The sequence below is a fragment of the Eptatretus burgeri genome, chromosome 5, assembly GCF_056783735.1.
Source record: "Eptatretus burgeri isolate ZD-2024b chromosome 5, Ebu_testis_v1, whole genome shotgun sequence".
NCBI classification, from domain to species: domain Eukaryota; kingdom Metazoa; phylum Chordata; class Myxini; order Myxiniformes; family Myxinidae; genus Eptatretus; species Eptatretus burgeri.
Window position 1 is genome coordinate 121,192,641 of NC_140965.1, and position 27,500 is coordinate 121,220,140.

A 27,500-nucleotide genomic window follows, 5' to 3' on the forward strand; every position below is an offset into this window, starting at 1 on the left:
TCAGGTTTTAGCTGCTACTCCACAACTCTTAAACCCATCCAGGCACAGCCAAGTGAGCTTTACAGAAAAAATTCTGCAATAATTCACTTCTCCTTTGAAAGATAGATAATGAAAGAGAGGAATAGAGAGTAAAAAGGAAGAAAAAGCAAGAATGAGAATGAATAAAGAGAATTGTTGGGAAAAAATTAGAAATAGAAAGAAATGTGAAAGGAACAAAGACGTTGGGAAGAACCCAGACAGGTAGATTTAAGCAGTTGCTCCCCATGTTATCAGAAGTCTGTGATTCTTCACCATTTTGAGAGATGGGGCCAAAAATGATAAGTAACATGATATCTCAAAACGTGATGGATGGATTTAGACGAGATTTGGTGGACAGGTCAGGAGTGTGACACGGAAGTAATGATTCAATTTTGGTGAATATCTGCATCCAGATGTGGAAACGACATCTCTTTTTTATCTTGCCAAAACAAAGTTTTTGCAAGATACGTTAGTCAACTTGTATGTTTTTTTTGTGTGTTTGTTTTTTTTGTCTGTAATCACGTATAAAAAATTCTGCAGAGCACAGTTATCATTGGAAATTTTTGTAACTTCGCATATCAGAGCCCTATAGAGGTCCCTTTCAGCGCACAAAATTTTGAAGGTCAAGGTCAAACAAAGGTCAAGGTCACTTTGTCACAAATCAGGGGAGTCGACGAAACCCTTATTTTTTGAGTAATTTTAATCGGATCGTCTTCAAACTTCATGGGAATATAGTTCATGGTCTGGCGCTCAGCTGATTAATTTTTGATGGCGATTGGCCTTGACCTTCATGGTTCGCGCCTCAGGACAAACATATTTGACCCCAAGGTCAAACTTTCAAGTTTTAAGAACTATATCGTGTAGTACCTCAAATTGAACACCTCGATGAGTGCTTTCTGGATATGTCAAGCTTGAGACATTATGACGTCATTTGGTGACGTTATGAGGCAAACGTATTTTTCATGGTTACTCTGTAGAACGATTCTCATCGGAATCTCTCGTAGGCAGATATTCCTCAAGGAGTCGCTCCTGGTGGATAGCAGCTCTGTTCACCTCAGTGTGACCTTAAAGAAGTCACACATGGTCACCTTTTGGCAAGATACGGGTCACCCTGCGGGTGACATTGGTTTTTTTATTTAATTTTTGAAGCGATTCTTCACCATTGAGAGAAGGGACCAAAAACGATACATTGCGGGATATCTCAAAAAATTGTGAACGGATTCAAACAAAACAAGGTGGATGAGTTGGTTAGGTGACATGAACAAGCCAATTCCATTTTTGTTCAGGTCCGGATCCAGATCCGGCCTATCAGTGAGATACAAAACATAAACTGTTCAGCCTGGTAGAGGTATCCACTCCACCGATTACCATTGTAATTTTGTTATGCAGAAGCACACTCTCTTCTCTCAGGTACATTTCAAATTATTTTAGCCTTCTTTTAGAAATTTTTTGAGCCATTTTAGATAACAATCCTTATTTCCATGCACGATATATCTTAATATGCCCCAATATCCATCATTGCTCCGGGTTTCTGCGCATACGCACTGAGCATTCTGTAGCAGACTACGGCGGAATATCAAAAATCCCATATTACAGAAAAGTGTGTTATATACCCTAAATGGCTTACTTCCGTGAGCTGTTGCTCTTCCAGCTGAACTTGCTCCGCGAGAGGCATTGGAATCTCAGTCCCTGAGGCTAATATGCATCTCATCCATGAGACTGAAACACAGGGTGAGCTTCTCTTGCATTGCCGTCTCGTTGATTAGCATACCGTCATCTTCTGTCACAAATCTGATTTTGTCCCCTCTGCCCTTTCAGCCCTTTGGCTTTTCCCTGCCCTACTTGGTGCCACTTGTTCACCCCGCAGCTATTACCTTCTCACCAGTCCCCAAATCTCATATGACTGCTCATTTTCATTTTTGTCTCCATTTGCTATTGCCATGTCAAAGTGGTGACTCATTCAGGATTGTAACCATAGCCAAGAAACTGCTTTGGCAGAACCGACAATCTTTCGAGAGCGTGACACATGAAATCTTAGCTGTTGTCCATCGAGTCAACTCCGTTCTTCTTCTTCATTCTTTTCCTTTGGGGTAATGGCACATCACCATTCTACATTTATCCATGGCCATTCCTGATGATGTTTCTTCTTTCTCCACATGTGACACTATCTTATTATGTACTGTCCCATCTGTTTGTATGCTCATTGTTCACCTGCGCACGACTTCCTTGTTTTGTATGTCTCTCCACATATCTCTTATTGGTGTCCTGCTGATGTCTCCTTTTTTTGTTTTTCTTTATCTCTTGTCCATCTGATCATCCACCGTTTATGAGGTGGCCTCTCCACAAATATGTTGTTTCTCTTCCATGTTCCATGGACCTTGACATTTGTAGAATAAGTTAAGGAATATTGGGGCTTGGTGGAAGGAGTATAAATAATTAAAAAGGAACATGGAGTTAGAAATTGACAAAATATCAGTGATGTAAAATTAAAGTTAAAAGCACATTGCAAATTAGGAAACATTATTTGATCTCAACATTTCATATTCATTCCCCTCGCCAAAGGAGAGGGGTATTGCATTTTCGTCTGTTTGTTTGTTTGTTTGTCCGCACAGAACTTTCTTGGTTTTCATCCGCAACCGCTCGTCGGATTGAGACGAAATTTCCAGCATTGGTGTGACTACTCATGCAGAATGTTTTAATCATAATTATGACTTCATCGGTCACGTGGTGTGGCAGCCATGTTTGAAAAACGGAAAAAGGGAAAAACTTCGGAACTCTGTATCTCCGAAACCGCACCAAGGAAAAAATAGAAACTTGGCAGACAGCAAGCACTCCTCATGGGGAATGAGTTTGATTTTTTTATGACATCATAGGCGCCCTCGTTATGACGTCATAATTACATATGTAGAACGCCACATCCAATCAGTATGAAAAATTTTGAAGGTCATTTAGGGATAAAATGGTCCAGAGAAAAAAAAAATTCATTACATCATCAGTCACGTGATTCAGCAGCCATATTGTTTTTTAAAAATATTACCTTCAAAAATCTTCTTCTCTGAAGTGGCTGAACAGATCGAGGTGAAACTTTACAAGCATGACTACCTGTCCATGAGGAACAAAAGGTTCACACATATGATATCATAGGTCACATGGTTTGCAGCCCTATTGGATTTACCCTGAAACCTATAAAAAAAATACACCACTCAAAGGAAGTGCTGGCAAGGGTCTGCAATCTCTGATTACTCTTTCTCTTGTTATTAAATATGATTCTTCACTTCCTCCCAGCTCCATGAGAGTGTTGATGTTTTGGGCAATAATAGACGACTCGCATCTATCTATAATTCCAGCAATCTCTATGTGTCTGTCTGTCTGTTTGTTTGTCTGCGACCGCCGTTTCTCGACGACCGCCAGTCCGATCTCATTGAAACTTGCCAGGAATATTGCTGGGGATCCGCGGATGTGCCTTTTTGAGGTTTGATATCGATCGGACGAGCGGTTCCCAAGTTTCGGCCATTTTACTGCTTTTTCAGTGTTGAAAAGGTGTATATATGGCAGCTGAAGGTGTCGTTCCACCTTCTCACCTTATCCTGCCAATTTTTCCCCAAATTATTAATAACCGGACGACCACCGGTCCGATCGGATTGAACCTTGCCATGAATATTGCCGGGGACCTGCGCATGTGCCTTTTCGAGGTTTGATATCGATCGGACGAGCGGTTCCCAAGTTACGGCCATGTATCTGTGAACCAATGACAGGAAACGGTGCTATGACATCACGAATGACATCACAATTAATGTTTATTCAATTAATTTTTTTTTGAAGGATTGAAGTCACAATTCTTCGTTTGGTATGACGTCACAATCGACACTGGGGACCTGGGTATGTGCCTTTCTCTGGGTATGTGCCATACCTGGGTATGTGCCAAACTCCCAAGGTTTGATTATTATTCAAATTATTAATTAATCCCAAGGTTTGAATTTTCCCGAGGGAAACAGCTGTTTCCCAAGGGTTTGAAAGCTGTTTTTTCCCAAGGTTGGAATTAATCATTGTGCTTGGTAGACATTTGTGAATACATTTACAGAGAGAGGGACGAGAGATGAGGGGGGAGAGATGGGAGGGAGAGAGGGGGGCGAGAGAGGAGGGGGGACAGAGGAGGGGGAGAGAGGGGGGCGAGAGAGAGGGGGCGTCACAATTCTTCTTCGTTTGATATGACGTCACAATTGATGCTGGGGACCTGATACTGCAGGCACGAAGCTGCACATACTGGCACGCACTACGGGCCCGTACTAGTATTGATAAAACTGACAATCCTTGACATAATCATTCATGTTGTGGTTTCAAAGGGACAAGTAATGTGCACAAGTGCAGTTCTGTTTGTGTGCCTTCAATTCAGTTGAATAAGTGTACCAGATATCAAAGTTTAATTCCACTTTGTGAGCCAAATGGACAGAGTAAGTAGTCACCATTTAACATCAAACCGAAAGGTAGACACGTAAGATAGCGAAAACATTGGGTATAGACGTATGCGGTAAATACACGGCTGGAGATGAGTTAAAAGTCAAGCATCACAAATTTAACACAGCTGTAAGTCCATCGTGAGTTCACAGAATTTTTGAGTGTGCTACCTCAATGTGCCACAATAATTGAAGCGAAACTCTGTCTCAAAGACAAACTGTGCGAGCAGGGGGTGTTGGCATCATGACGCAAATCCTCCTTGGAAAGGGACGTGAAAGTGGCTGTCCTCGTGTTTACTGTTTTTCAAGGTAGCAATGGAAAGCTAGCAATGAATTCACTCACAATTGCAAAGTTACAAAACATACATGAACTGTTAACGTCAAAATAATGAAACAGGAAATTGAACATATTTTCCACATTCTCAGTTGTGTCTGATCTGTCTTTGGCAGGTGTCTGCAGGAGGTTATGCATTTCTTTGGGATACTGCAGTGCTGGAATACATGACTCTCAATGCTCAACATTGCACCTTCATCACCTTTCCGAGCACAGTTTATAGCAAAGGATATGGCCTGGCCTTGCAGCATGGCAGTCCCTATCGTGAACTCTTCTCTCAACGGTGAGTACAACCATCACCAACTCAAGAGGTCAAATGAACTAATGCTGAGAAAGTCACCAGAATATTGGAAAACCATCAATTTTTTTTATTTACATAATTTCTGTGATTATACTGCACCTTAATACAGGTTCCTTTACAATGCCAAAATGTTTTGTCGTTTATATTTCGGACTTGATGTTTATTTACGGTGTAACTCAGGAACCCACATGACATTATTCTTGTCGCCACATTGTACCGGCATGGTCTCGCCTCGATGGAATATTGGCCCAGCTGTAAACTGTCATTCTGGTGTTTTACAGGCAGGATGATGTATCATTGTGTGTGCTCTCCCTCGGATAGACGTTAAACTGGGAATCCCATAGGTCAGTTTTAATAGGTGGATGCCAAATATCCCATGGTGCCCTTCACGAAGAGTGGGCGAGCTCTCGCCGGCACCCTGGCCAAATCCAAATTGCTGCACCAACGTGCCCCTGTAAGAACTGATGGTAACTCACAGCCCTGTGCTGCATACGAATGTCGACGATGACGACGACCGGCATGTTGTGATAATTGCAGCCAAGTGGTGCAATCAGTCACATTGCCAGTTATGTTGTCACATGGTAAGGCCTCACATTGTTGTAATGGCTTTGGGGACATCCACATGTTTTCGAAGCAATGTTTTCTGCTGGAAAAGAATGCTTCATCAAATATTGCTCTTCCATTCATTTCTCCTTTGTTTTTTTCATGTTAAATATCACAACCGTCATTTTCACACAATATGTTTACTTCACATCAAAACCACTCATTCATTCCTCTTTTTCCCTGCCTCTGGAGCCATTTTCTACATTGTCTTCAATCTCATTCTTTCATCCAGGTTTTCAAGTCAGCTGCTCACCACCATCTCAGGTCATCCCTAATCCAAAACCATGATGATTTCTTCCTTTGTTAACTGTCTCCCCAGTCCCTGCCCACCTCGGCCACACCCCAAGGCCATCTCTTTCCAAAATTTCAGGTTTTCCTTCTTGAGAATTTGCTTCTAAATCAATCTTGTCCACCCGGGGTGTCCTCCCCTACCCCCCTCATTCTTCCCCACATGCCTTGTCTGTCCGTCTCCCCCTCTTTTGTCCTTCAACGCTGCTGTTGGTATTTCATGCTCTTTCTACTGTTCACTTTTTTTTGTACACAATGTCGAGGCTCATGTAAGAGCTAATACAAAAAAAACATATAGTAAGGCAAGAGATAAGAGGGGCAGGAGAAGGAAGCACAAAACAGTGGGGAACAGAGACAATAGGATAACTGTGGAAGGGAGAGGGATGGTGTGAGGTACACGGGGTAAACAAGATGGGGCGACAAGGACTTTCAGGAGGGAAAACAGGGAATTTGAAGGCGGTGGGATTGGGGTGGATTAACGGGGGTAGAAAAGATCAAGATTTTGGATGCGGGGAGATAAGAGATGGAGTGAACAGCTGTTTTAAAGACCTGGGGGGGAGGAGTGGGTTTGAAGAGAGTGTGGGAGATTGTTTCAAAGTCAGGAAAAAAGAGGAATGAAAGAATGAAGGTGAGCAGTGATTCTTGATTTTGGTAGTTTCACCTGCAGGAGCTTACTGGCAGACCTTGAGCACCCTGTGGAAATATGGGAGGGGGGACTTATCACAGACAGAGCATGGGGGGCAAGGCCAGAGAGGATAGGTAGAAGACAGAAAGACCACTGACTTGCCTGTGGTGAGAGAGAGAGACCCAAAGACTCGGCTTCATCGCGAGAGACACCAGTGATCCGAAAAGCCAATGTTTCCACAGCGTTAAGTCAAACTCGGTGTGAGCCAGGAGCACCACCCCATGGGGGGGGGAGGGGGAAGCATTACTCCATGAGACTATGGATGAAAGCTTTTTTAAGTGGTGAGAAGCTCAGGTGTGCCAAGGAAAGACCTTGCACGACGGAGGATGCCCAGTTGTGACTGGCTTTGGAGGGCAGCTTAGAAATACAGCTTTCACAGGAAATCATGGCAGATAATGATCCCAAAAAGTTTGCATGAAAGGACTTCTTCAAGGGGATGGTTGAGAAAATAAATGGTGGTGTTTTCCACACGGTCCTTTCGGAGACACGTGGTGAGGGTGTGAGATTTGTCAGGATTGCAAGACATATTCCAAGTATTTGATCAGCTTGTGATTTTGTCCAGGTCTGTAGTGTGAAGAGGCTGTTGCCTGCCAATCAGATAAGAGGGATAAGATATGGTAGGGTGGAGTCATCAGCAAAGAGATGAAGAGGAAATTCAAGGGAATCTAAGAGATCAGTGATGAAAAACAGAAAAAGCACAGTGCCAAGAACACTGCCGTGAGGAACTCCAACCTGGATGAGAAGAGGAGAGGAGAGAATTCCATGAAGAGCCACGTGTTGACTGCGACAGGAGAGAAAGTCCACGAACCATGAGTGGAGGTTGCCATTGATTCCATAAGAAGAGAGTTTGGTGAGCAGTGCGAGATGCCAGACTGTATCGAAAGCTCACGATATGACTAGGGAGATGGCTGTGATCTCATGTCTGGCATTGAAAACCTCCATCCATTGTTGAGAAAGCAGAAGCAGCATGTCATATATAGATTGACCTGGTCTGAATCCAAGTTGGTAATTGGAGATTAAACCATTGGAGAAGAGGAAGGATTTAATGTCTGAAGCGATGATGGATTCCATAACCTTGCTGATGATTGGGAGAAGGCTGATTGGTCTGTAGTTACAGGGATCAGTTTTTGCACGTTTTTATACAGGGCAGAAATGTTTGCTGATTTCCAAGCAGATGGCAGATGACGTTCAGCAAATGAGAGGGTGAATAGAACAGAGAGAGGATGAGCAAGAGCAGAGGAGCAGGTTTTTAGGACACGAGCATTTATGCCGTCTGGACTGGTTGCAGAATCCGAGTCGAGGTTTGACAGCAAGCTCTCCACCTTGTCAGGAGAAAAGGACACAGAGTCCAGGGACAGTTGGGTGTGACTGGGTTAAGGTGGGTAGAGAAAGCGATGGGTTTTGGACACAAGATTTACCTGCAAACACTGAGTTTAGGCATGCAGCCTTTTCATGTGCAGTGTCAGCTGTGCAGTCATTTGAGGTAAGGGACGGGATGGAGGGTGACCATGCACCAGAAACAGACTTAACTAGATGCCACCAGGATTTGCAGGAGGGAGAGAGGTTTGACAGTTCACATTTGAGATTATGAAGATGTTGTTTTCTGGCTCTCCTGAGGATAGATACACACTTGTTCTGAGCTTTTTGGAAGGAACTGAGATTGCCTTCAGTAGGATTTGCCTTCCAGGAGATGAAGGCAAGTTGTTTCATGACAGCTACCTCATCACAAGCTTCAGTGTACCATGGGTGGGAGGAAGGGAAGGTCAACTGAAGACAAAATGGAATAAATCTGTGCGAGAGAAAGAGAGAGAGAGAGAGAGAGAGAGAGAGAGAGAGAGAGAGAGAGAGAGAGAGAGAGAGAGAGAGAGAGAGAGAGAGAGAGAGAGAGAGAGAGAGAGAGAGAGAGAGAGAGAGAGAGAGAGAGAGAGCAAGTTTCTTTGAAAGAATTCCCAGGATGAGTTGATGTCAGAGAAAGTAGAAATAGGAGACCAGTCTTGAAGTTTGATGGCTGCTTGAAGACCCTGCAAGTCGACCTGAGTGAAGTGCCAGACTCGTCGGTGCTGAGGTGGTTCACTGATAACAGCCAGAGAAATGACTGTTTTAACAAGCCTACTGTCAGATGAACCGATTGGAGCAGAGAGGAACAGCAGATATTTTCAGGGAAATTGGTCAAATCCAAATCCAAAAGAGATGGAGTACAGTTGGCTGAGATCTGGGTCGGGAAATTGACATATTGTGTTCGGTCTAATGAGTGGCAGATTTCCTTTGCTGAAGTACCATGGCAGATGAGAGAGGCATCCACACCCAGACAACTGGAATGATGGCAATTGAAGTCACCACATATGAGGCAGAGAGAGTTTGGATGAGTGGATAGAAGTTGGTTCATGTTTTTGGCAAGTGAGATGTAAATTAAGTCATCACTGTTTGGTGGACGGTGTACCACACAGATAAACAAGAGGTGGTACCGTAGCCAGAGGTATTCCTGGGGGTGTGTCGGAGTGATTGCAATGCTTGGAGAGTGGGGAAAAGAGTTTCTTTTTTTGTATACCTTGTCGAGGCTTGTTTCAGAGCTAACACACAACGCACAACAAGGGGGCATGATACAAGAGGGGCGGGAGTGGGAAGGACAAAACAGTGGGGAACAGAGACATTGGGAGATCTGTAGAAGGGACACGGATGGGGTGGGGAACACGGGGTATGCAAAATGGACATTACAGAATGGGGTGGGAACTTTCAGGAAGGAAAGCAGGGAATCTGAAGGAGGTGGGTTTGGGGTGGCTTAACAGGGGTAGAAAAGATTGACGATTTGGATGTGTGACAATATGAGGTGGTGGTGAACAGCTGGAGGGAATAGTCAGATTGAAGAGAGTGTGGGAGTTTATTCCAAAGGTGGGAAAAAAGAGGAATGAAAGAGTGAAGGTGAGCAGTGATTCGTGATTTTGGTAGTTTTACCAGAAGGGGGTTCGCGGACCTTGAGCGCCCTGCAGAAATATGGTGGGGACAAATTGCAGACAGAGCAGGGGGGCGAGATCAGAGAGGAGACTGTAGAAGACAGAAAGACCACCGACCTGCCTGCGGTGTGAGAGTGAGAGGTCCAAAGACTCAGCCTCATCGCGGGAGATACCAATGATCCGAAATACCTTGGTTTCCACAGCGTTAAGCCGAGAAAGGTGAGAGGCAGGAGCACCAGCCCAGAGGGGAGAGCAGTTCTCCATCATGCTGCGGACGAAAGCTTTGTATGTGGTCAGGAGCTCAGGTGGGCCAAGGAACGACTTTGCACGACAGAGGATGCCCAGTCAGTGACTGGCTTTGGAGGACAGGTTGGGAATGTGACTTTCCCAGGAAAGATCATGGCAGATAGTGAATCCCAGAAGCTTGAATGAAAAGACTTCTTCCAGAGTATTGTTGAGAAAATAGATTGGGTGGGGGGGGGGGTTCTAAACTGTCCTTTTAGAGAGACACAGTGAGAGTTTGAGAATTGTCACGATTTAAAGACATGTTCCACGTGTTGGACCAGTTTTTGATTTTATCCACATCTGCAGAGAGTGAAGAGGCTGCTGCTTCCCGGTCTGAGGGATGGCAGATGGTAACAGGCGGGTTGCATCATATCTTCCATTATCACAACATATTGTAAAGTTAGTGTGTTCGCATGTTGTTTATGACCTTCAAAGTAATGTCGAGATCATTTATCATTTCAGAAATGGTATTTGGGGTACAGTGAGGTGTCCATAATAACATAAACAAACCGATAAGCAAAGGAGGTGCTCGAATATTTCACACGTGAAAGAATAACTTTTTAGATGATCACATTTGCCAGTGAATGAGGACCGGAAATGTGGAAAAAAATATTCAGAAAACCACTAAAGGCAGCGTATGTTCTGTTGCTGCTGTGAAGGCTGACAACCTTCATCGGGTAGTTCTTTTCACAACCATCTTCCAATTGTACATTAATTGGGCAAACATGATGGACACAGAAACTTCCACTCAGCCTGTGAGCATAAACTGAAACCCACTTTTGAATGAGATACTTTGTTATTCTTCAAAAGAAAATGCATATAAATCTGCAGATTGAATCGAGCTGAAACCTTGCTTCCTGTGGATGTACATTTCCTCAAAAATAATCAAATGCATTCATTTCACAATTTCAAATTTCATTGCACATCTATGTATGTATGTATGTATGTATATATAATATATATATATATATATATATATATATATATATATATATATATATATATATATATATAAATATATATATTTGCATGAGCTATTCATAACAGAAAGATATGTTTGCAACAAAGCAATTTTATTCTGGGTTTGATCTCAAGTTTGGTCACATCCAATTAAAACTGTTGTTGTGGCCAATGCCAGCAGGAAATGATGCGTATTGTCATGCACCTTCGTATATTAAGTGTGCCATCTTCTTTGCAATGACGTGGACAATGCGAATCCCATCCCCGTCACATCAGATTTGCGAATGATCAGTCGTTTGGCATGATGCTTTTGAAAAATGTTTCATCATGATAAATCAGAAAGATTGCATTTCTTGGGAAATGAGTAATTAAAACACAAATATAATGCACACTTTCAGGTCAAGGCTAACAGCTGTTGAACATGAACATTGTAAGTATGTCTCTGTGCATACTGCGTAATATCCAGCCTCGGATTCCTTAAAAGCCGCAATGTTAACAGGCGAGCTGCATCATTCACGAACTGCTATCCAGCCCAGAGCAGCAATTAACTGTGATGGTTCTCTTGTTGTACCTATCCGCATCATGTAATATGAACGGCTTGCCAAACTTTCAACCTACACGAATTGGGTGATGAGGTTATATTTCCAGCCACCTGACACACATTATGTCAAGCACTTGACTTGTGTGTATCATTAGTTGTCAGCTCAGTGTTGTTCACAAGACTTGAAATATAATAAAACAAAATGAAATTCCATTACAGGCTTTCCATGTATCACCACATGTAGCTGAGAAAAAGATATCCAATTAATAAGCACAGTTAGCAAGCATTGAAGTGGAAAGGTTTTGCCCTTGATTTTTACCTTCTTACGCACCATCTGGCTGCCTGTCGAGAGAGTGAGACACCTAACTTACCACTTTGGCATACATACAATTTAGTCATGAAATGGAGTATTCCAAATGCTCACCGAGAAAGCATCAAACATCCACCCACAGGCGCATAAAGAAGGGCAGTCGGCCATCCAGCCAGGCCAGAGGGAATGGCAGATGTTAAACTGATTGAGTATTCCGACGACGTCCTTGGTGCTCCCCCTGAGTAGGATGGAAATTCAGGGCTATCATCGGTCGTTGCAGCCATCCACAATCATTTGGAGTCAAGGCACTTGAGATAGATTGGCAATGATCCTCAAGTCAATGATAATCTCAGAATATTTTTATGAGAGTAAATACACGTGGGGAAATCATTTTAAATGTTTTAATGTTTTATTGCTCATGCGATGAACACATTAATTAAAATTCATGTTTTCATCAGTTTCCGAGTGTGGATATCGAAATAGTTGATGAACAGCAAGGAGCACAATAAAAAATATTATTCACCTTAACCATGCTTAACAAAGAGAAAAAATGGTGAAAATTACAATCAATCTATTTTTTTATTATTAATCTCTGACACCAAAGGTGGAAGGAGCTTATGTTTTCACCCCTGTCTGTCTGTTTGTTACTTGGCAAAACAAATTTTCACCAAGTATGTTGGTCTGTAGCATTTATCTGTTTGTCTGTTTGTCTGTCTGTCTGCCTGTGTTGTCACACGATTATCAGCCTCAGTTTTTGGGGCTTTGTTTGTTTTTTACATAGTGGTGAGGATTACAGATTTTTGGTGACAGTTTTCAAGCAATCGATCAAAATTTTATTGCGTTTGTAGGTGACCGGCCAAGGACAGCAACACATAATTTTGGTGAAGATCCGAATCCGGATCCGGATCTGATAATTTTTTATGTGATTATTCACCGTTTAGAGATCGGGCCAAAAACGATATACAGCACAATATCTGAGAAGGTTATGGATGAATTCACACGAAACTTGGTGAACAGATTGTGAGTGCCACTAGGAAGAATTGTTTCAATTTTGGTGGATCCGAATCCGTATTCGGATCCGATAATTTTTTAGTGATTCTTCACCGTTGAGAGATTGGGCTAAAAACGATATTGCATGGTATCTCAAAAGGTGGTTGATAGATTCAGATGAAACTTGGTGGACACATTGAGTTTGTGACAAGGACGAATTGATCCGATTTTGGTGAAGATCTGAATCCAGATTCGGATACCATAATTGTTTTTAAGTGATTTTTTTCAACATTGAGAGATTGCGCTAAACTGATATATAGCATGAGATATCAAAAAGTTGTGGAGTGTGATAAGGGCGATGTGTGTGTGTGTGTGTATATATATATATATATATTTGATACTATGAGAAAGATGTCTGTCTGTGTATCTTTGAGTCATCATTTTTCTCAGAGGTGGCCAAACGGATATTCGCCAAACTTTTGGAGGTTCATGAGTGAGTCCTGGGAATGTTTCGGTAAAAACAAATTGATAGAAACCTCAAGTTTTTTAAGTTGGATTTTTTGGGGGATTATTGCTTTTTTTTTTTAATCGCTGTATGGTGCCTCATCCTTTGTAGCTATGTCAAAGTAAAAGGTCGTATTAAATTATCCCAACCCCATTCCTTAGTTGGTGTGGGGAAGCATTTTAGACCCTTACAAAAAATAGGAAAAAAAAAATTTCATTTCTTTAAAATGCCGACATGATTAGAACAGCACTGGGCAAAGCTGGGTACCCATACTCATGTTAAATATTTTAAATATAAATGTGTGTGTGTGTGTGTGTGTGTGTGTGTGTGTGTGTGTGTGTGTGTGTGTGTGTGTGTGTGTGTGTGTGTGTGTGTGTGTGTGTGTGTGTGTGTGTGTGTGTGTGTGTGTGTGTGTGTGTGCGCATTATTCTTTCATGGCCGAACTGGAGAACCTGGAGAACTGGGCTCCGAAATTTGGGGTGTAGTTTCTTCAGAATCTGGTTTTAAGCTCCTGCGCATTGGCATTGCCATCCGTTTTGAGGCTACCAAAGTGCATATTGTGATGTGGGGTCAGGCAACACTGTCTCAGGCCCACAGACGAAAGGTAACCACCATGAGGTCAATAACTCCATAGATTTTCAATGTCCAACACGTCCCTAAACCACCGCTGTGAAAAGCTCACCCAGCCAGGCAGTGACAGGTATCCCCCCCCCTCCTCCCCCAGGAAGTGCCAGGTAGCCCCTGCTAGTGCACTATGTCATCATTAGATATTGAACGATACAAACTAACAATGGCCTATCTTGGACTATCATGGCTACCTCATTTGTTGAACCTTTTGAACAACCTCGTCGATGGCGCATCAGCAGGAATTTAATTTCAATAATAATAATGGTTTCTATAAAACTTGCGAAGAAAAATACACCTGACTTAATGCTAAATGACACCATGAAGGGTGCTGAAAACACAGAAACCTTCAATGGCAGAGAAAGAATAAATGGTAGAAAACAAGTTAAGACAGAAGAATAAGAAATTCCAACAAAGATAAACGTGTTTTTGTAGTCCCGACATAGAATTACCATCATGAGTATCTTACTTGCTCACAATGAAGAGTGAATGAAAGAAAAGCAAAATTCTTAGTTTCAGTAGAATGGCACTCGGTCGAGCAGCAGGCTGAACAGTTTACGTTTTGTTCTCCACTCACAGGGAGGATCTTGATCCGGACCTGAAACAAAATCTCATCAGCTTGTTCTTGTCACCTTTGTGACACCGACCCAACTCATCCACCTTGTTTTGTCATTAGCTCCACGCAACTTTTTTAACATATCGTGCTTCATATCGTTTTTGGCCCCATCTCTCAATTGTGAAAAATCAGTTAAAAAATTCGAATATCTGAATCTGGATATTCACGAAAATCGAATCAATCAGTCCATGCTACATACTCAACCCATCCACAAAGTTTCGTCCGAATCCATCCATAACTTTTTAATACGTCGTACCCCCCCTCCCCACCCCTGACCTCTCAATGGGTGAAGAATCACTTTGAAAATTAAAAGAATACTCTCGTGATCGGATCCGGATCTGGATCTTGACCAAAATCGAATCAATTAGTCCATGAAACGCACCCAACCAGCCCAGCATGTTTTGTCCGAATCCACTCTTAATGTCTTGAAATATGCTGCTCACAGACAGACAGACAAGCATTCGAACAATCAGGGGTGAAAAATATGACCTCCTTCCACTTTCTTTGGCAGAGGTAATGAAACAACAATCCAAGGAGTGATCTCCGCAGAGCATTACCGTGCACCGCTCCCCAAAAGGGCCAGTGTGCAATGTTCACCGAGATTTTTACAAGGTCACTTCTACACAAGGAGGTGTTCTTGGACAGCACCGTTTCTGTCTTAATCCTCAATACAATGTGGTCTGTGGTTGAGAAATGGGGAAAAGCACCTCTGTCAAGGAATGGACTCGCACGTTTACTCGCAAAGGTCCTGGATTTAATCGTCTTCTTTCTTCGCTCTTCTTTTCTAATCATTCCAGGAGTAGTGCTAAAAGAAACACTACACAGCCTGGTTGAACAAAACACCTTCGATTACACCTGATAATTATCTGTTCATTTGCACGTATTTACTATATTCGAGGAGAACATGTTCAAGAGAGATTGAATTGAAATCAAGGCAATGCCGTGCTACTTTGCATTCTCATTGAGTTTGTCTTACTTCATGTGAATCAAATCACAAAAGGAGTTTCATTTTTCCATCCGAGTCCAATTCTGACATTAACAAAAATTCAGGGGTGGTAGGATGGCCGATTTGTAGCATGCTCGACCTTGAGCTCTCTTCTCGATCTGTTTGTGTTGCTTACACTCATTTTAACGAATGTGGAAATAGGAAATTTGACTCATTGGCTGCAATGTGCCTGATTTGTTCCACTCTTAAATCTGTCATTTGGAAGACCGATAATGACGAGGTAAGGCGTTTCAGATTTGGGAGCTTTAGAGTTGAACGTGTGCTCATGCTGCTAGTTCACCTCGAGGTACTATGACTGCATGTAATCGTAGTGTTGCAGTCCCTTGTGTTGGTCTCCTTTTTGTCCTCCACAAAGTCTTGCGGTCTAAGACGGTTTAGAGAGTCACGTTACCTTTTGATGTTATATGCGATGAAAGAGCACTGAGGTTCCAACCATTCTGTAAAGTTCCGATGGTTGGATTTTAATTTGTCATCGTTAGTGGAATTCGCCCCTCTAGGATTTTACATATCATTGCCTGCAAACAACCGAGTTGACTTGGAGGGGTGGATGAAACACCCACCCAGCAGAAATCTGTATTCCATCACAGACAGTACCTTGGCAATCATTGTATATGATTGCTCACTTTGAGGTGGAGATCAAGGTCAAGACACTGACCAACCCGGCTTCTGAAGAATTATATGTGGTCATTCACATTGAGACTTGGAGTAATTAGGATGACGAGAAGGTGAAGACTGTTACACATGGTCAGAGGGGTGCCATAGAAGTAGAGTTCTGGATTAGGTTGCTTATCCCTGAATCTGCTGAAGATCATTGAGTTCGACTTGCAGTGATCAAGACATTTACATCGGCATGACTAATGGCTGAACAACATATGTCTAATTTCTCCCATACACTAACTTGAGAGAAAAAGTTAGTTGTCACTTGTAAACTTGACTTCCGGTTCCGGTTTTGGAGCGGTGAGAGGTCTCCTTCGGGGCTCCCTGCTGACGTTCTCAAAGTTAAGTTTCCGGTTGTTATTTGTCCCGTTTTAACTGTTTAATTTTCTCACCTACATGTTACTGTGTGTTCCTAGTTCGGTTTTGTTTCAAAAATCGTGCTATTTTGTGAGTATTTTTGTCGACGTTCTTACCTGGTGTTTGAGGCCGAGGCCTAGGCTTGAGGCCTACCGGTTCCACTCGGTGTTCGATCGTTTTTTTGTTTTTTTTTGTTTTTTCTCCCCATTACCTTCAATTTCTATCCTCCCCATTACCTTCAATTTCCATCCTCCACACTTTCCAAACATCCCACATTCTCCCAACTAATCTCTTTCTTATCTCAAAAAAAATATAAAAAAATAAAATATATATATACCCAACAACAACAACACGCTCACCTTCTCCCGATTCTGCTTCTTCTTCTTCCTCTTAACTTCCTCCTCGTCTTCTTCCTCGATTTTTTTCTACACTTCCATGACCCAATCTGTTGAACTCTCTCATACATTAATATGAACAACAAAAACGATCTTATAATGCTTTATCTTCCTCTCTCACACATGTGGTACTCTTTACTGTTTCACAATGCACTACTCTTCTGATATTTTAACAGACTGCTCTCATTTCGACCTCTCCTTCATTCCTTGCCTAAAAAATACAACTATTACAGCGCTTCTTCTCTCCATTCTCTGAATTCGCCTTCATTGCATCCATCAAGAATTGTGTTAAATCGCATCTCTGACCTAAAACTTTTAAAAACCACAGTTTGCCATGGATGTTCGCTTTCCATCAACCATTCTTTTTTTCCAACTTCAGTGCCAACTCACCCCCCTCACCCCTCACTCTCACTCTCAAAGCAACCAGCCCACTCTTCTCCCTCCAAGCCTCCCTCTCACCTCTCTCAAAAATTCCCCCTCACCTTTCTCCCACCTTTCATCCCCTCACTCTTCCTTCTCTAAGTTGCCCCCCTCTCATCCACCAACCTGCCTCCCTCCACTGCCCTCTCACCTCCATCTCTTCACTCCACCTCCTCAAATCCTCAACTGCCTTCTTCCTTGTCTCTTGTCCCCCTCTCCCCCAGCACCACAGAGCCTTTTCTCCTCCTCATTCGGCCCCCTCCCCTCGCTATTCTGCAATACCCCACACTCTTTCAGCAACCATCCTTACCTCCCCCCCTCGTCCCTTGTCCTACCCTCCCCCTCCCCCTCCACCTCCTGCACCCAAAGCCTCCTCCCCTACCTCTTCATTAAAAGTGTGGACCTCAAATATCCGGGGCCTTCGCTCAAACCTTTCAGATCTTTCCATACAGGTTGCCACTGACAAACCAGACATTATCTGCCAAACAGAAACTTTCCTCTCCCAAGACGTGTCTGACTCCCAAGTATCTCTCCCTGGTTACTCCCTCTTACGGTATGACAGACCTGAGCCTCGACCTGGTGGAGGTGTTGCTCTCTTCATCAAAGACTCTATTCCTCACTCTCCATGCACTGCTCTCACTCCCCACACCCCCAGGAATACCTCTGGCTTCGGCTTCCCTCCACTCCCACCTCATGTTTATATGTGTACTGTACCGTCCACCGAACAGTGATGACTCCATCTACACCTCACTATCCGAAAACATGGACCATCTTCTATCTTCTCATCCAAACTCTCTCTTCCTCTTATGTGGTGACTTCAATTGTCATCACGCCAGTTGGCTAGGTGTGGGTATCTCTCTCACCTGCCATGGCACCTCAGCAAAAGCTTTTCTGCGACTCATTGGGACTGACTCAATCGGTCAACTTCCCGACCCGGATCTCAACCAATCGTACTCCATCTCTTCTGGATCTGATTTTGACAAATTTCCCTGACAATATCAGCTGCCCTTCCTTCGCTCCAATTGGTTCTTCTGACCACGTCCTTGTTAAAGTGGACATCTCTCTGGCTGTTATCAAAGAACCACCTCACCGCCGTCGAGTCTGGCATTTCACTCAAGCCGACTGGCAGAGTCTCCGAGCAGCCATCAAACTTAGAGACTGGTCTCCTATCACTACTTTCTCAAACATCAACTCATCCTGGGAATTCTTTCAAAGAAACTTGCTCTCCCTCATGCACAGATTTATCCCCTCTCGTGTTCAGTTGTCCTACCCTTCCTCCCGCCCTTGGTTTACTGAAGCTTGTGGCGAGGCAGTTGTCCTGAAACAACTTGCCTTTGCCTCATGGAAAGCAAACCCAACTGAGGGCAATCTCAGTTCTTTCCACAAAGCTCGGAACAAGTGTGTATCTACCCTCAGGAGAGCCAGAAAACAACATCTTTCTCATCTCAAGTCTGAACTCTCAAACCTCTCTCCCTCCTCAAAATCCTGGTGGCGTTTAATCAAATCTGTTTCTGGTGTATGTTCCCCCTCCATCCCCTCCATTACCTCAAATGGCCGCACTGCTGATTCCACACGTGATAAAGCTGAATGTCTAAACTCGGTGTTTGCAGCTAAATCTTGTGTCCTAAACCCATCACTATCTCTACCCACTTTACCCAGTCACACCCAACTGTCCCTGGACTCTGTATCCTTTTCTCCTGACAAGGTGGAGAGCTTGCTTTCAAACCTCGAGTCAGATTCTGCAACCGGTCCAGACGGCATCAGCCCACGTGTCCTCAAAGCCTGCTCTTCTGCTCTTGCTCACCCTCTCTCCGTTCTATTCATCCTCTCATTTGCCCAAGGTCATCTGCCATCTGCTTGGAAATCTGCTAACATCCCTGCCCTGCATAAAAAAGGTGCAAAAACAGATCCCTGTAACTACAGACCAATCAGCCTTCTCACAATCATCAGCAAGGTTATGGAATCCATCATCGCTTCAGACATGAAATCTTTCCTCTTCTCCAATGGCTTGATTTCCAATCATCAATTTGGTTTCAGACCAGGTCACTCTACCCTGTATATGCTGCTTCTGCTCTCCCATCAATGGATGGAGGTCCTCAATGCCAAACAGGAAATCCGAGCCGTATCCCTGGACATATCACGTGCTTTTGACACAGTCTGGCACCCTGCCCTACTCACCAAACTCTCTTCCCATGGTATTCAAGGCCATCTCCACTCATGGCTCGCAGACTTCCTCTCCTGTCGCAGTCAACGTGTGGCCCTAAATGGAGTTCTTTCATCCCCTCTTCCTGTGCAGGCTGGAGTTCCTCAAGGTAGCGTTCTGGGCCCTGTTCTTTTTCTGGTTTTCATCAATGATCTCTCGGACTCTCTGGAAAATCCTCTATTTCTCTTTGCCGACGACTCCACCCTCTGCCGTACCATCTGTCATCCCTCAGACTGGCAAGCAGCAGCTTCTTCGCTCACTGCAGATCTGGATAAAATCACAAACTGGTCCAACACGTGGAACATGTATTTCAATCCAGACAAATCTCACACTCTCACTATGTCTCTTCGAAAGGACCGTTTAGAAAACCCCCCCATCCACTTTCTCAACAATCCTCTGGAAGAAGTCTTTTCTTTCAAGCTTCTGGGTCTCACTATCTGCCATAACCTTTCCTGGGAAAGTCACATTTCCAACCTCGCCTCAAAAGCCAGTCGCCGACTGGGAATCCTCCGTCGTGCAAAGTCCTTCCTCGGCCCTCCTGAGCTCCTGACCACTGACAAAGCTTTTGTCCATAGCCTGATGGAGTACTGCTCTCCCCTCTGGGCTGGTGCTCCTGCCTCCCACCTTTCTCGGCTTCACGCTGTCGAAACCAGGGCATTTAAGATCATCGGCATCTCCCGCAATGAAGCTGAGTCTTTGGGCCTCTCACTCAATCACCGCAGGTTGGTCGGTGGTCTTTCTGTCTTCTACCGACTCCTCTCCAGCCTTGCCCCCCCTGCTCTCTCTGCGATTTGTCTCCACCACATTTCCACAGGGCGCTCAAGGTCCACCAACAACCCCCTTGTGGTAAAACTACCAAAATCACGAATCACTGCTCATCTTCACTCTTTCATCCTCTTTTTTCCCACCTTTGTAATAAACTTCCTCACTCTATTCTTTCCCATTCTTCCCTCCAGGCTTTCAAAACAGCTGTTCACCACCACCTCTTATCTTCCCCCATCCAAATCCTCGATCTTTTCTACCCCCGATAATCCACCCAAGCCCACTTCCTTCAATTCCCCTGCTTTCCTTCCTGAAAGTCCCTGAAATGTCCATCTTCTCTTCGCCATGATCCCCGTCCCATCCCCATCCCTCTCCCTTCCACAGTTCACCGAATGTGTCTGTTCCCCACTGTTTTGTTCCTTCCACTCCCGTCCCTCTTGTCTCATGCCTCCTTGCTGTGAGTTGTGTGTTAGCTCTCATACGAGCCTCGACCAAGGTTAAAAAAAAAAAATGACAATGATTTGATAATACCAAACTGGAGTGGGAAAGCTTAGCTTTGGAAGTACTTCTCTTGGAGCAGAACAAATCATGTCTCCACTCAAAGAAAACTGGAACCAGTCACTACCATTTTGAAGGAGTGTCGGCTTGGGGTATGGTGAGAATATGGCAATGGCAACGATGGTGTTATATCATGGAAGACAAGTAAGAAACGATATATTAAGTTAATGGGATGTGATTTAATACAGGCATGATGGGAAACCAAATTGTCCCCTCCCCTGTAAACCTGGAGGACATCCTCGTCGACCCGTTTGTTGCGGTTGCTCGTTAGATTTCATATGATGACCATGCCTTGCATCACATTTTTTGAGCAATTTACCCAATAAACCAGTTCAAGTTAGGCCAGTTTGGTTCCTGTATTTATCAGCCATATCATGTTTACAAGCCTATAAACCTCAATTATGAGCTTAATTTATTTTTCCTCCTTGGGGTCTGTGCAGCAAGGGGTTGGGCAATAGCTGGTAGGTGATTGAAACATTATCGTAACCATGGATGGGAAATCAAGAATGTACAGTAATGGATGGACATTTTTAAAGAATACTTACTCACTTCTACCTTGTGATCCTTCACAACATGGTGATTCACTCGGTGCATGTTTGAGGGTATGATACCCAGAAGACCTGACATCAGGGTCAGGGTGTTCATGAAATATATCGTCTCATGACGCATAGAAAGTACGAGCTTTTTCGTGGGGTCAGAAAAAGTTTTTGCAAGGTTACGATTCACTTCAATAAATTTAATTGTGCCCGAGTCAAAAACTGTGCAGTTTATTGTGAAAAAACTGTGCAAAAAAATCCCCAAAACTGTTCTTTACTGCTATCCTCGGTCACAAACATTGCCAACCGTCTTCTCGATTCGAGTACAGAACCAGAACAAGTAAACACATTTGTGGAGCAGAGTAATCCAGCGGACTATTTGCCAAAGTGTGGTTTGGGTGCCCGTAATCAGTTTTGGGATAACCATTGCACTGTACTCGCCTTGGTCATTGTAAGCGATTGCTCTGAATCAATGTTAAACGTAAAATTTGTTGTAACAACATTTACATTTTTGGTTATATTTCTTCAATTGACATAATAAAGCATATTTTGAGTCAAATTGCAGAGTAAATGGAACCTTATCTCAACTAATGACTCAAAATACTCAGGATCCATATATAGTGTGTTCCATTGTTACCTCCGCCGCCATCGGTGGACGGACATTGTGTATTCACCCCTGTCCGTCCGTCTGTTTGTCTGTGAAAACGATATCTCAAAAAGTTATGCACAGATTCAGACATAACTTCGTGGACAGTTTGTGTGTGTGACATGAACAAATTGATTCGATTTTGGTCAAGATCCGGATCCAGATACAAGATCTTTAAGTTTCTTTAAGTGATTCTTCACCGTTGATTGATGGAACCCAAAACGATATTCAGCACGATATCTCAAAAAGTCATGGACGAGTTATTACAAAACTTTGTGGACGAGTTGGGTCGGTGATAAGGGAAAGCCGATTTGATTTTGGTGTGTGACGAGGACCAATGGTCTATTTGCAGATCCGACCTATCAGTGGGTTACAAAACGTAAACTGTTCAGCGTGGTGGAAGTATGCGCTCTACCGACTGCCTTTCCAGTTTGCTTATGTCCTTGTAATTAGTCTACCAGTACATTGATGTTTCTTAATAACTGTCCTAGACATGATTCATGAACAAACTCCTCCATGAGCCGCAGATTAATGCAACAAAAATAGCAAAATTTACAATGCAATTCAACAACAACATCGTTATAGTATCAGGGTATCGAGTTCATTTTATTCTATCTCAACGCTAACTCATATTTCAGACGATGGCCTCATGTATATTAGAACAAACCCAACCTTATTTGCAATGTTTTGTTTTTTTCTTTTCATATGTTATCCTTTATGTGTTTGGGTATTCTTTCACGATGTGTTGATTTTAATGCACAGTAATTCTGTGCAGCAAATAACAATCTACGTTGTCACTTGTGCTGTGATGTATGCACACAATAGAAAGGATTAATGGATTTCAAAAGCCATTGTGTATTGCATTCCCAATATAATATGGCAGTGAGCAAGCAAATAAACAAACGGCCTGGTAATAACAAGCAGCTTGACTCGTGCAGTCAAATGACGGATGACAAATTATACTCCACTTCATGATGAGTGTCATTTCATAACCATTAAAGTATTTCTAAAGTATCACAATGATATATTGTACAACCTTGTTTGTTAACATCAAGATCTCTCCTGACTTTGGCTTGCTTAGGTTGAAGTACATAATTGAAGCATTTGTTCCAATTTTGTTGTACTATAGAATTTTGGAGCTTCAAGAAAATGGAGAACTGGCTGCAATGCAGCAACGATGGTGGCCTCGGGTCGGAAAGTGTGAGCTCAGGGGTGAGACCCAGGAGCCCGTGTCTTCATCTCGTGCTCTTGGACTCAAGAGCTTTGCGGGAGTCTTTTGCCTGCTGGCTGCGGGCCTGCTTCTTGCCTGCGTTGTGGCTGTCCTCGAAATATGGTGGAGCCGACGGCATCACCGTCATCGAGCAAGCAACCAGGTCAGTAGCGAGAGAACGAAATTTGACAGGAAGGAGAAACAGGTTATGAGGAAGTGGAATAGAAGAGCGTATATTGTTGATGAGGAGCAGGTGAGATACAAATAATGAAATATATATGCGGACGTGGATTATCACGTTGATGAAATAATTTATGTAACTCGTTTGAAAAAATAAATCACATGATTGACAAAACCTCATGCCAACTTCTCTCGGCACTGTTGTCGCTAGAATTTCCAGCAAGCAAATTTATCTCCGAGTCTCAGCGATGGGAAATATTATCATGTGCAATAATATGTTTTTATCAGTTTTCAAATATTCATCAATAAATGTGGAATCTTCTTAAATACACACACGTTGGTGAGAAAAAAAAACATACTTCATCAGACTTTTATCATTAGGACAGTCAAATAAAGCGAACAGCACCAATTATTCAACCCTTTTTGATTTGGCCCACCTTCGTCTGGTGGAGGTTGTCCTCGTATTCCTTGTGAAAGAAACCAAAGATGCTCCCGATCCGATATTTGCTGTGGCTGATTAGCAGGGAGTGACTTCTCATACCATCTCACATGGCCTAATTGGCCTACATTGTCAATTTTTCTTTTTTTTATCCCCATTTATAGGCCGAAGATTGAAAGGTAAAGAACAAAAAAAATCATGAGGGGAAGATGGACGAGACCAAAATGTATTCGAGAAGCTGCAAAGATAAGCATGGTGGAATATGAAAATGTGATGGTCAAGAGGAGAAGGAGGGAATGCTGAGGGAATTGGAATCCAAAATAGGGAGTAAAGTGGATAAAAAGCAGGAAGTGGGAGTGGAATGAAATGGGTAGAAAAGCCAATTTGGGTGTGGGCACAAGGAAAATAGTAGGTCATGAAACAAACGTTTTTTTTAGCAATGAAATTGTGTGCTCCCTGTATGTGCTTAGTCATGTGCTGTCTTTGCTGTGCCGGTGTGAGATTACCCGATATTTCATTTCGTTCTCAACTTGTGCTTTGATTGCTCTTCAACATCATCATGCGTTGCGCAACACAGGTTTTGTTGGACTAAATATTGGCTGAGCAAGGGCACAATATTCTGATTTTAATCGTGCTTCTACCAAACCAATGCTTGCTTCTATCACTAGAAGTCGTTGCTGACTCCGATACCTCTGTTTTGTTTGTGGATGGTAAACGAACAATTTTGCTCTTTGTCTGGATTGAAGATGATAAACGTGCCCTGCTTCCTACAGGATGACAAGGAGATGGATATGCAGCAGTTTCATCACCGGCTGAACAGTTTGAGTTTGGACGAGGATACCGCTCATAAGCAAATCGGGCCTGCAGCTGGTGCTACGGAAATGCCTTCACCACTTGAGCCCACTGTTGGCATGCGCTCGTCCATGCATCCAATTGCCCTCGAGTCAGTGCCAGATTTCTCTCACCCATCACACAGCCGCTTTCATACTCATGCCCACCATCACCCACCACCCTTGCCTCCGACACCACCACCCATTTCCTCTTCTAGGGGGTTTCTCTCTGAGCATACTCTCGTCCCACCGCCAGGCCGCTCCCTGCCCTCAAAGCTGAATATCAACCTCCCTCTCGGGAGCGGCTGCAGCTCGGGGCCTGGTGAGCATGTCGGCCTGGGCACCTTCAAGCACCGTGCACCAAATGGAGGGATCTTCCGACAGAGTCCCATGAATCCCGCTGCTCCCATACCCTTCCAGTCGCTCTCAGCCACAATTCCAGAAGACCCAGAAGAAACCACGCATGGCACATCCATCTGAAAAGGCTCTTTACATCTCCCTCGTCTTTCTGGCACTTCTCTCCAGCCTGGCCCATTTCCTACTACCCCCGCTACAGAGTGCGAAAGATGAGTGGCTCGGTATTTCAGTGTCAGCTGATAGAAATTATTTTCACTTTTCATGCTTTTCCACAAAATGCCACATATTCAGAAGGCAAAAACGTAAACAAGCAGAAATGGATTCTCTGTTTTGACCCACTCATCAAACAAGACATGGGAAAATAATCTCAGCCAGGAACTTCAGCTTTTTATTGCCATGAATATTTGGGGATAACATATCATGCTAATTTAAAAGCCAGTAAAAGAAAATATTTTTGTACGGCTCAGAGATGTTGCAGAAGATCGAATGAAACGGAGTGCACGACGTGCACACTTGATTTGTGACATGACCCGAAAGCCCCTATTTTTCCCCAGAGTAACTTAACAAAACACAGTTTTGTTATTGTTGTTGTTCGGTTTGGGACAAGGAATTGCAGGATAAGACAATGACCACTGGGGTAACCACTGAACCCAAACTTTCGGCATTGGTACTTTTTTGCATGTCTACGCTGCCTCACTGCCTCGACACATGCTTACTGACATTGGAACATAAGTTATACAGAGGTGTCTTTTGCAAACAAGTGAACAGAAGACTCAGACAGTTGCATAGTTGCATCCAGGAATTTGTTTTCGGTTTGAAGCTAAAAAGGGAAATAACAAGCACTCCAAATGAACAGATGTACAATGTGAACAAAGTGTTCACATTGAATGCCTCTTGCAAGGAAGTGTGGGCATGCGTTCATGAGGCTGCAGAGGAATACAATGAATGGTGTAAGTTACTTTATGTCACTGTGCCAAAAAAAAAAAACAATGCGACAAGTTGTTTAATATGGGGATTCACAAAAAGTGCACACTTTAGTTTATTTGTCACGCGGAGATTACTGCGATGGAGACGAAAGGTCCGCGCTGGCTTTGTGGTAGTTCTCTGATGCTGTAATGTTAAATGCTGCTCGGTAGAAGTTATCCTCATTTGGCTTAACATTGTCTGGTAAATTATCCGATTGATTGTGTTGTACGTCTTAGTTTGAAAGTTGGGATGCCCAAAGGGGAAACTCTAGAACTGATCTATTTTTTGTGTTCATCTGATTTTGATCATTATCCATGTAGTTCCGATAAAAAAGGAGAAAAAGTGTCATAAATTTTTCTTTCGAAAAACAACACTTGGGATTCGCAGTTCACTGACTTGTCTCGCAAAGTTTTGCATAAAATGCCAATTCAAGCATTTGTATGGTCTGTACATAAGACTATTCACTCTCCATGGAGATGCAGACGAGTAAAATAAAAACATTCTACATATGCTTTTGGACAAGGTGGATTTGTAAAGGGGAACAGAGGGTTTACCAGAGGCCTTTGTATATACAGTGATAACTAAGGTTGATGTGAACTCATTCACGTCGTCGGTATATTGTTCTTCGCATGCCGTTCCCGCTGAGGTTTCTGTTTATTTGCATCTAGAGCAAGCACTTTGTTTTTTCTGCCTTTTCGGGCTTGCAGAGGGCATGGTACACGTGGGCCAAGTAACCAGCCGTGATGTCATTTAACGAGCTTCACCGATGAGTGTGGCATGCACACACCTCAGAACATGAATACCATTCGTATCGCATCGTACGAGTCAGTTTGCCTTCATAAATATACTATGAACATGACGGGAATGGAATCAAAGCTGTTTTCAAAAGTGACATCACGAATGAGTATCGTCTTTTACGTTCCAACGATTAATCATGATTTTTCGATGCTTTTCATGTCGTTCTTTGCACAGCAGTCCAAATTCTTTTCTAACATAGCAGTAATTTGGAGGAAAAAAATGCTTTAAAAATGTTTTTTGTTTTTTTTTTCATGTTGCTGATAGTTTCTTGTGTCTGAACAAGTGACACATTATGCTATACATTGTTTACAATGTAAAATGTGACTTTCTGTATCACGTTATTGTTGCATTTTAAACCCCAGTCGTGTTCTGTACATGTACTTAGCGAAAGAAAACAAGGACAAAAAAAAAAAACTGTACAATCTGACGCAATCATTTCAATGAAGGTGTCACACAGCATCACGTAGGTGGTAGAGAAGGAGTACCTTTCAAATAAAAAACGAAATTTGTACGATCCATTCTCTTCTAGTTTGTGTCAAAACTTTACATTCCGCTGCAGTATGTGATAACACCTTCACAACAAGACGATTTTTCATGTTATCAGATTGTGTGTTTCGCATCTTTCGTTCTTGATACACAGGTATGTGTTTATCGATTGTTTAAGTGATGTATGGTTATGGATATTAACGAGAGGATTTCAGTCCTTTTAATTGAG

The 27,500-nt window shown here is 43.0% G+C and overlaps 1 protein-coding gene across 3 annotated transcripts in view; it reads left to right on the forward strand.

The window, feature by feature from the left end:
* LOC147027249 (glutamate receptor ionotropic, delta-2-like) overlaps window positions 1–26,424 on the forward strand; it is a 675,131-nt gene extending 648,707 nt beyond the window's left edge. The window contains exons 14-17 of one of the 3 annotated variants that reach the window (XM_085883508.1): window positions 4,923–5,089; window positions 23,135–23,378; window positions 24,608–24,777; window positions 24,883–26,424. In XM_085883508.1, the coding sequence (XP_085739634.1) occupies window positions 4,923–5,089; window positions 23,135–23,378; window positions 24,608–24,777; window positions 24,883–25,144 (843 nt within the window). In that variant the 3' untranslated portion in view covers window positions 25,145–26,424. Of the gene's footprint in view, window positions 1–4,922; window positions 5,090–23,134; window positions 23,379–24,607 lie in introns of all 3 variants that reach the window. The other 2 variants (XM_085883509.1, XM_085883507.1) reach the window with 2 other exon arrangements.
* The last annotated feature ends 1,076 nt before the right edge of the window (window positions 26,425–27,500 follow it).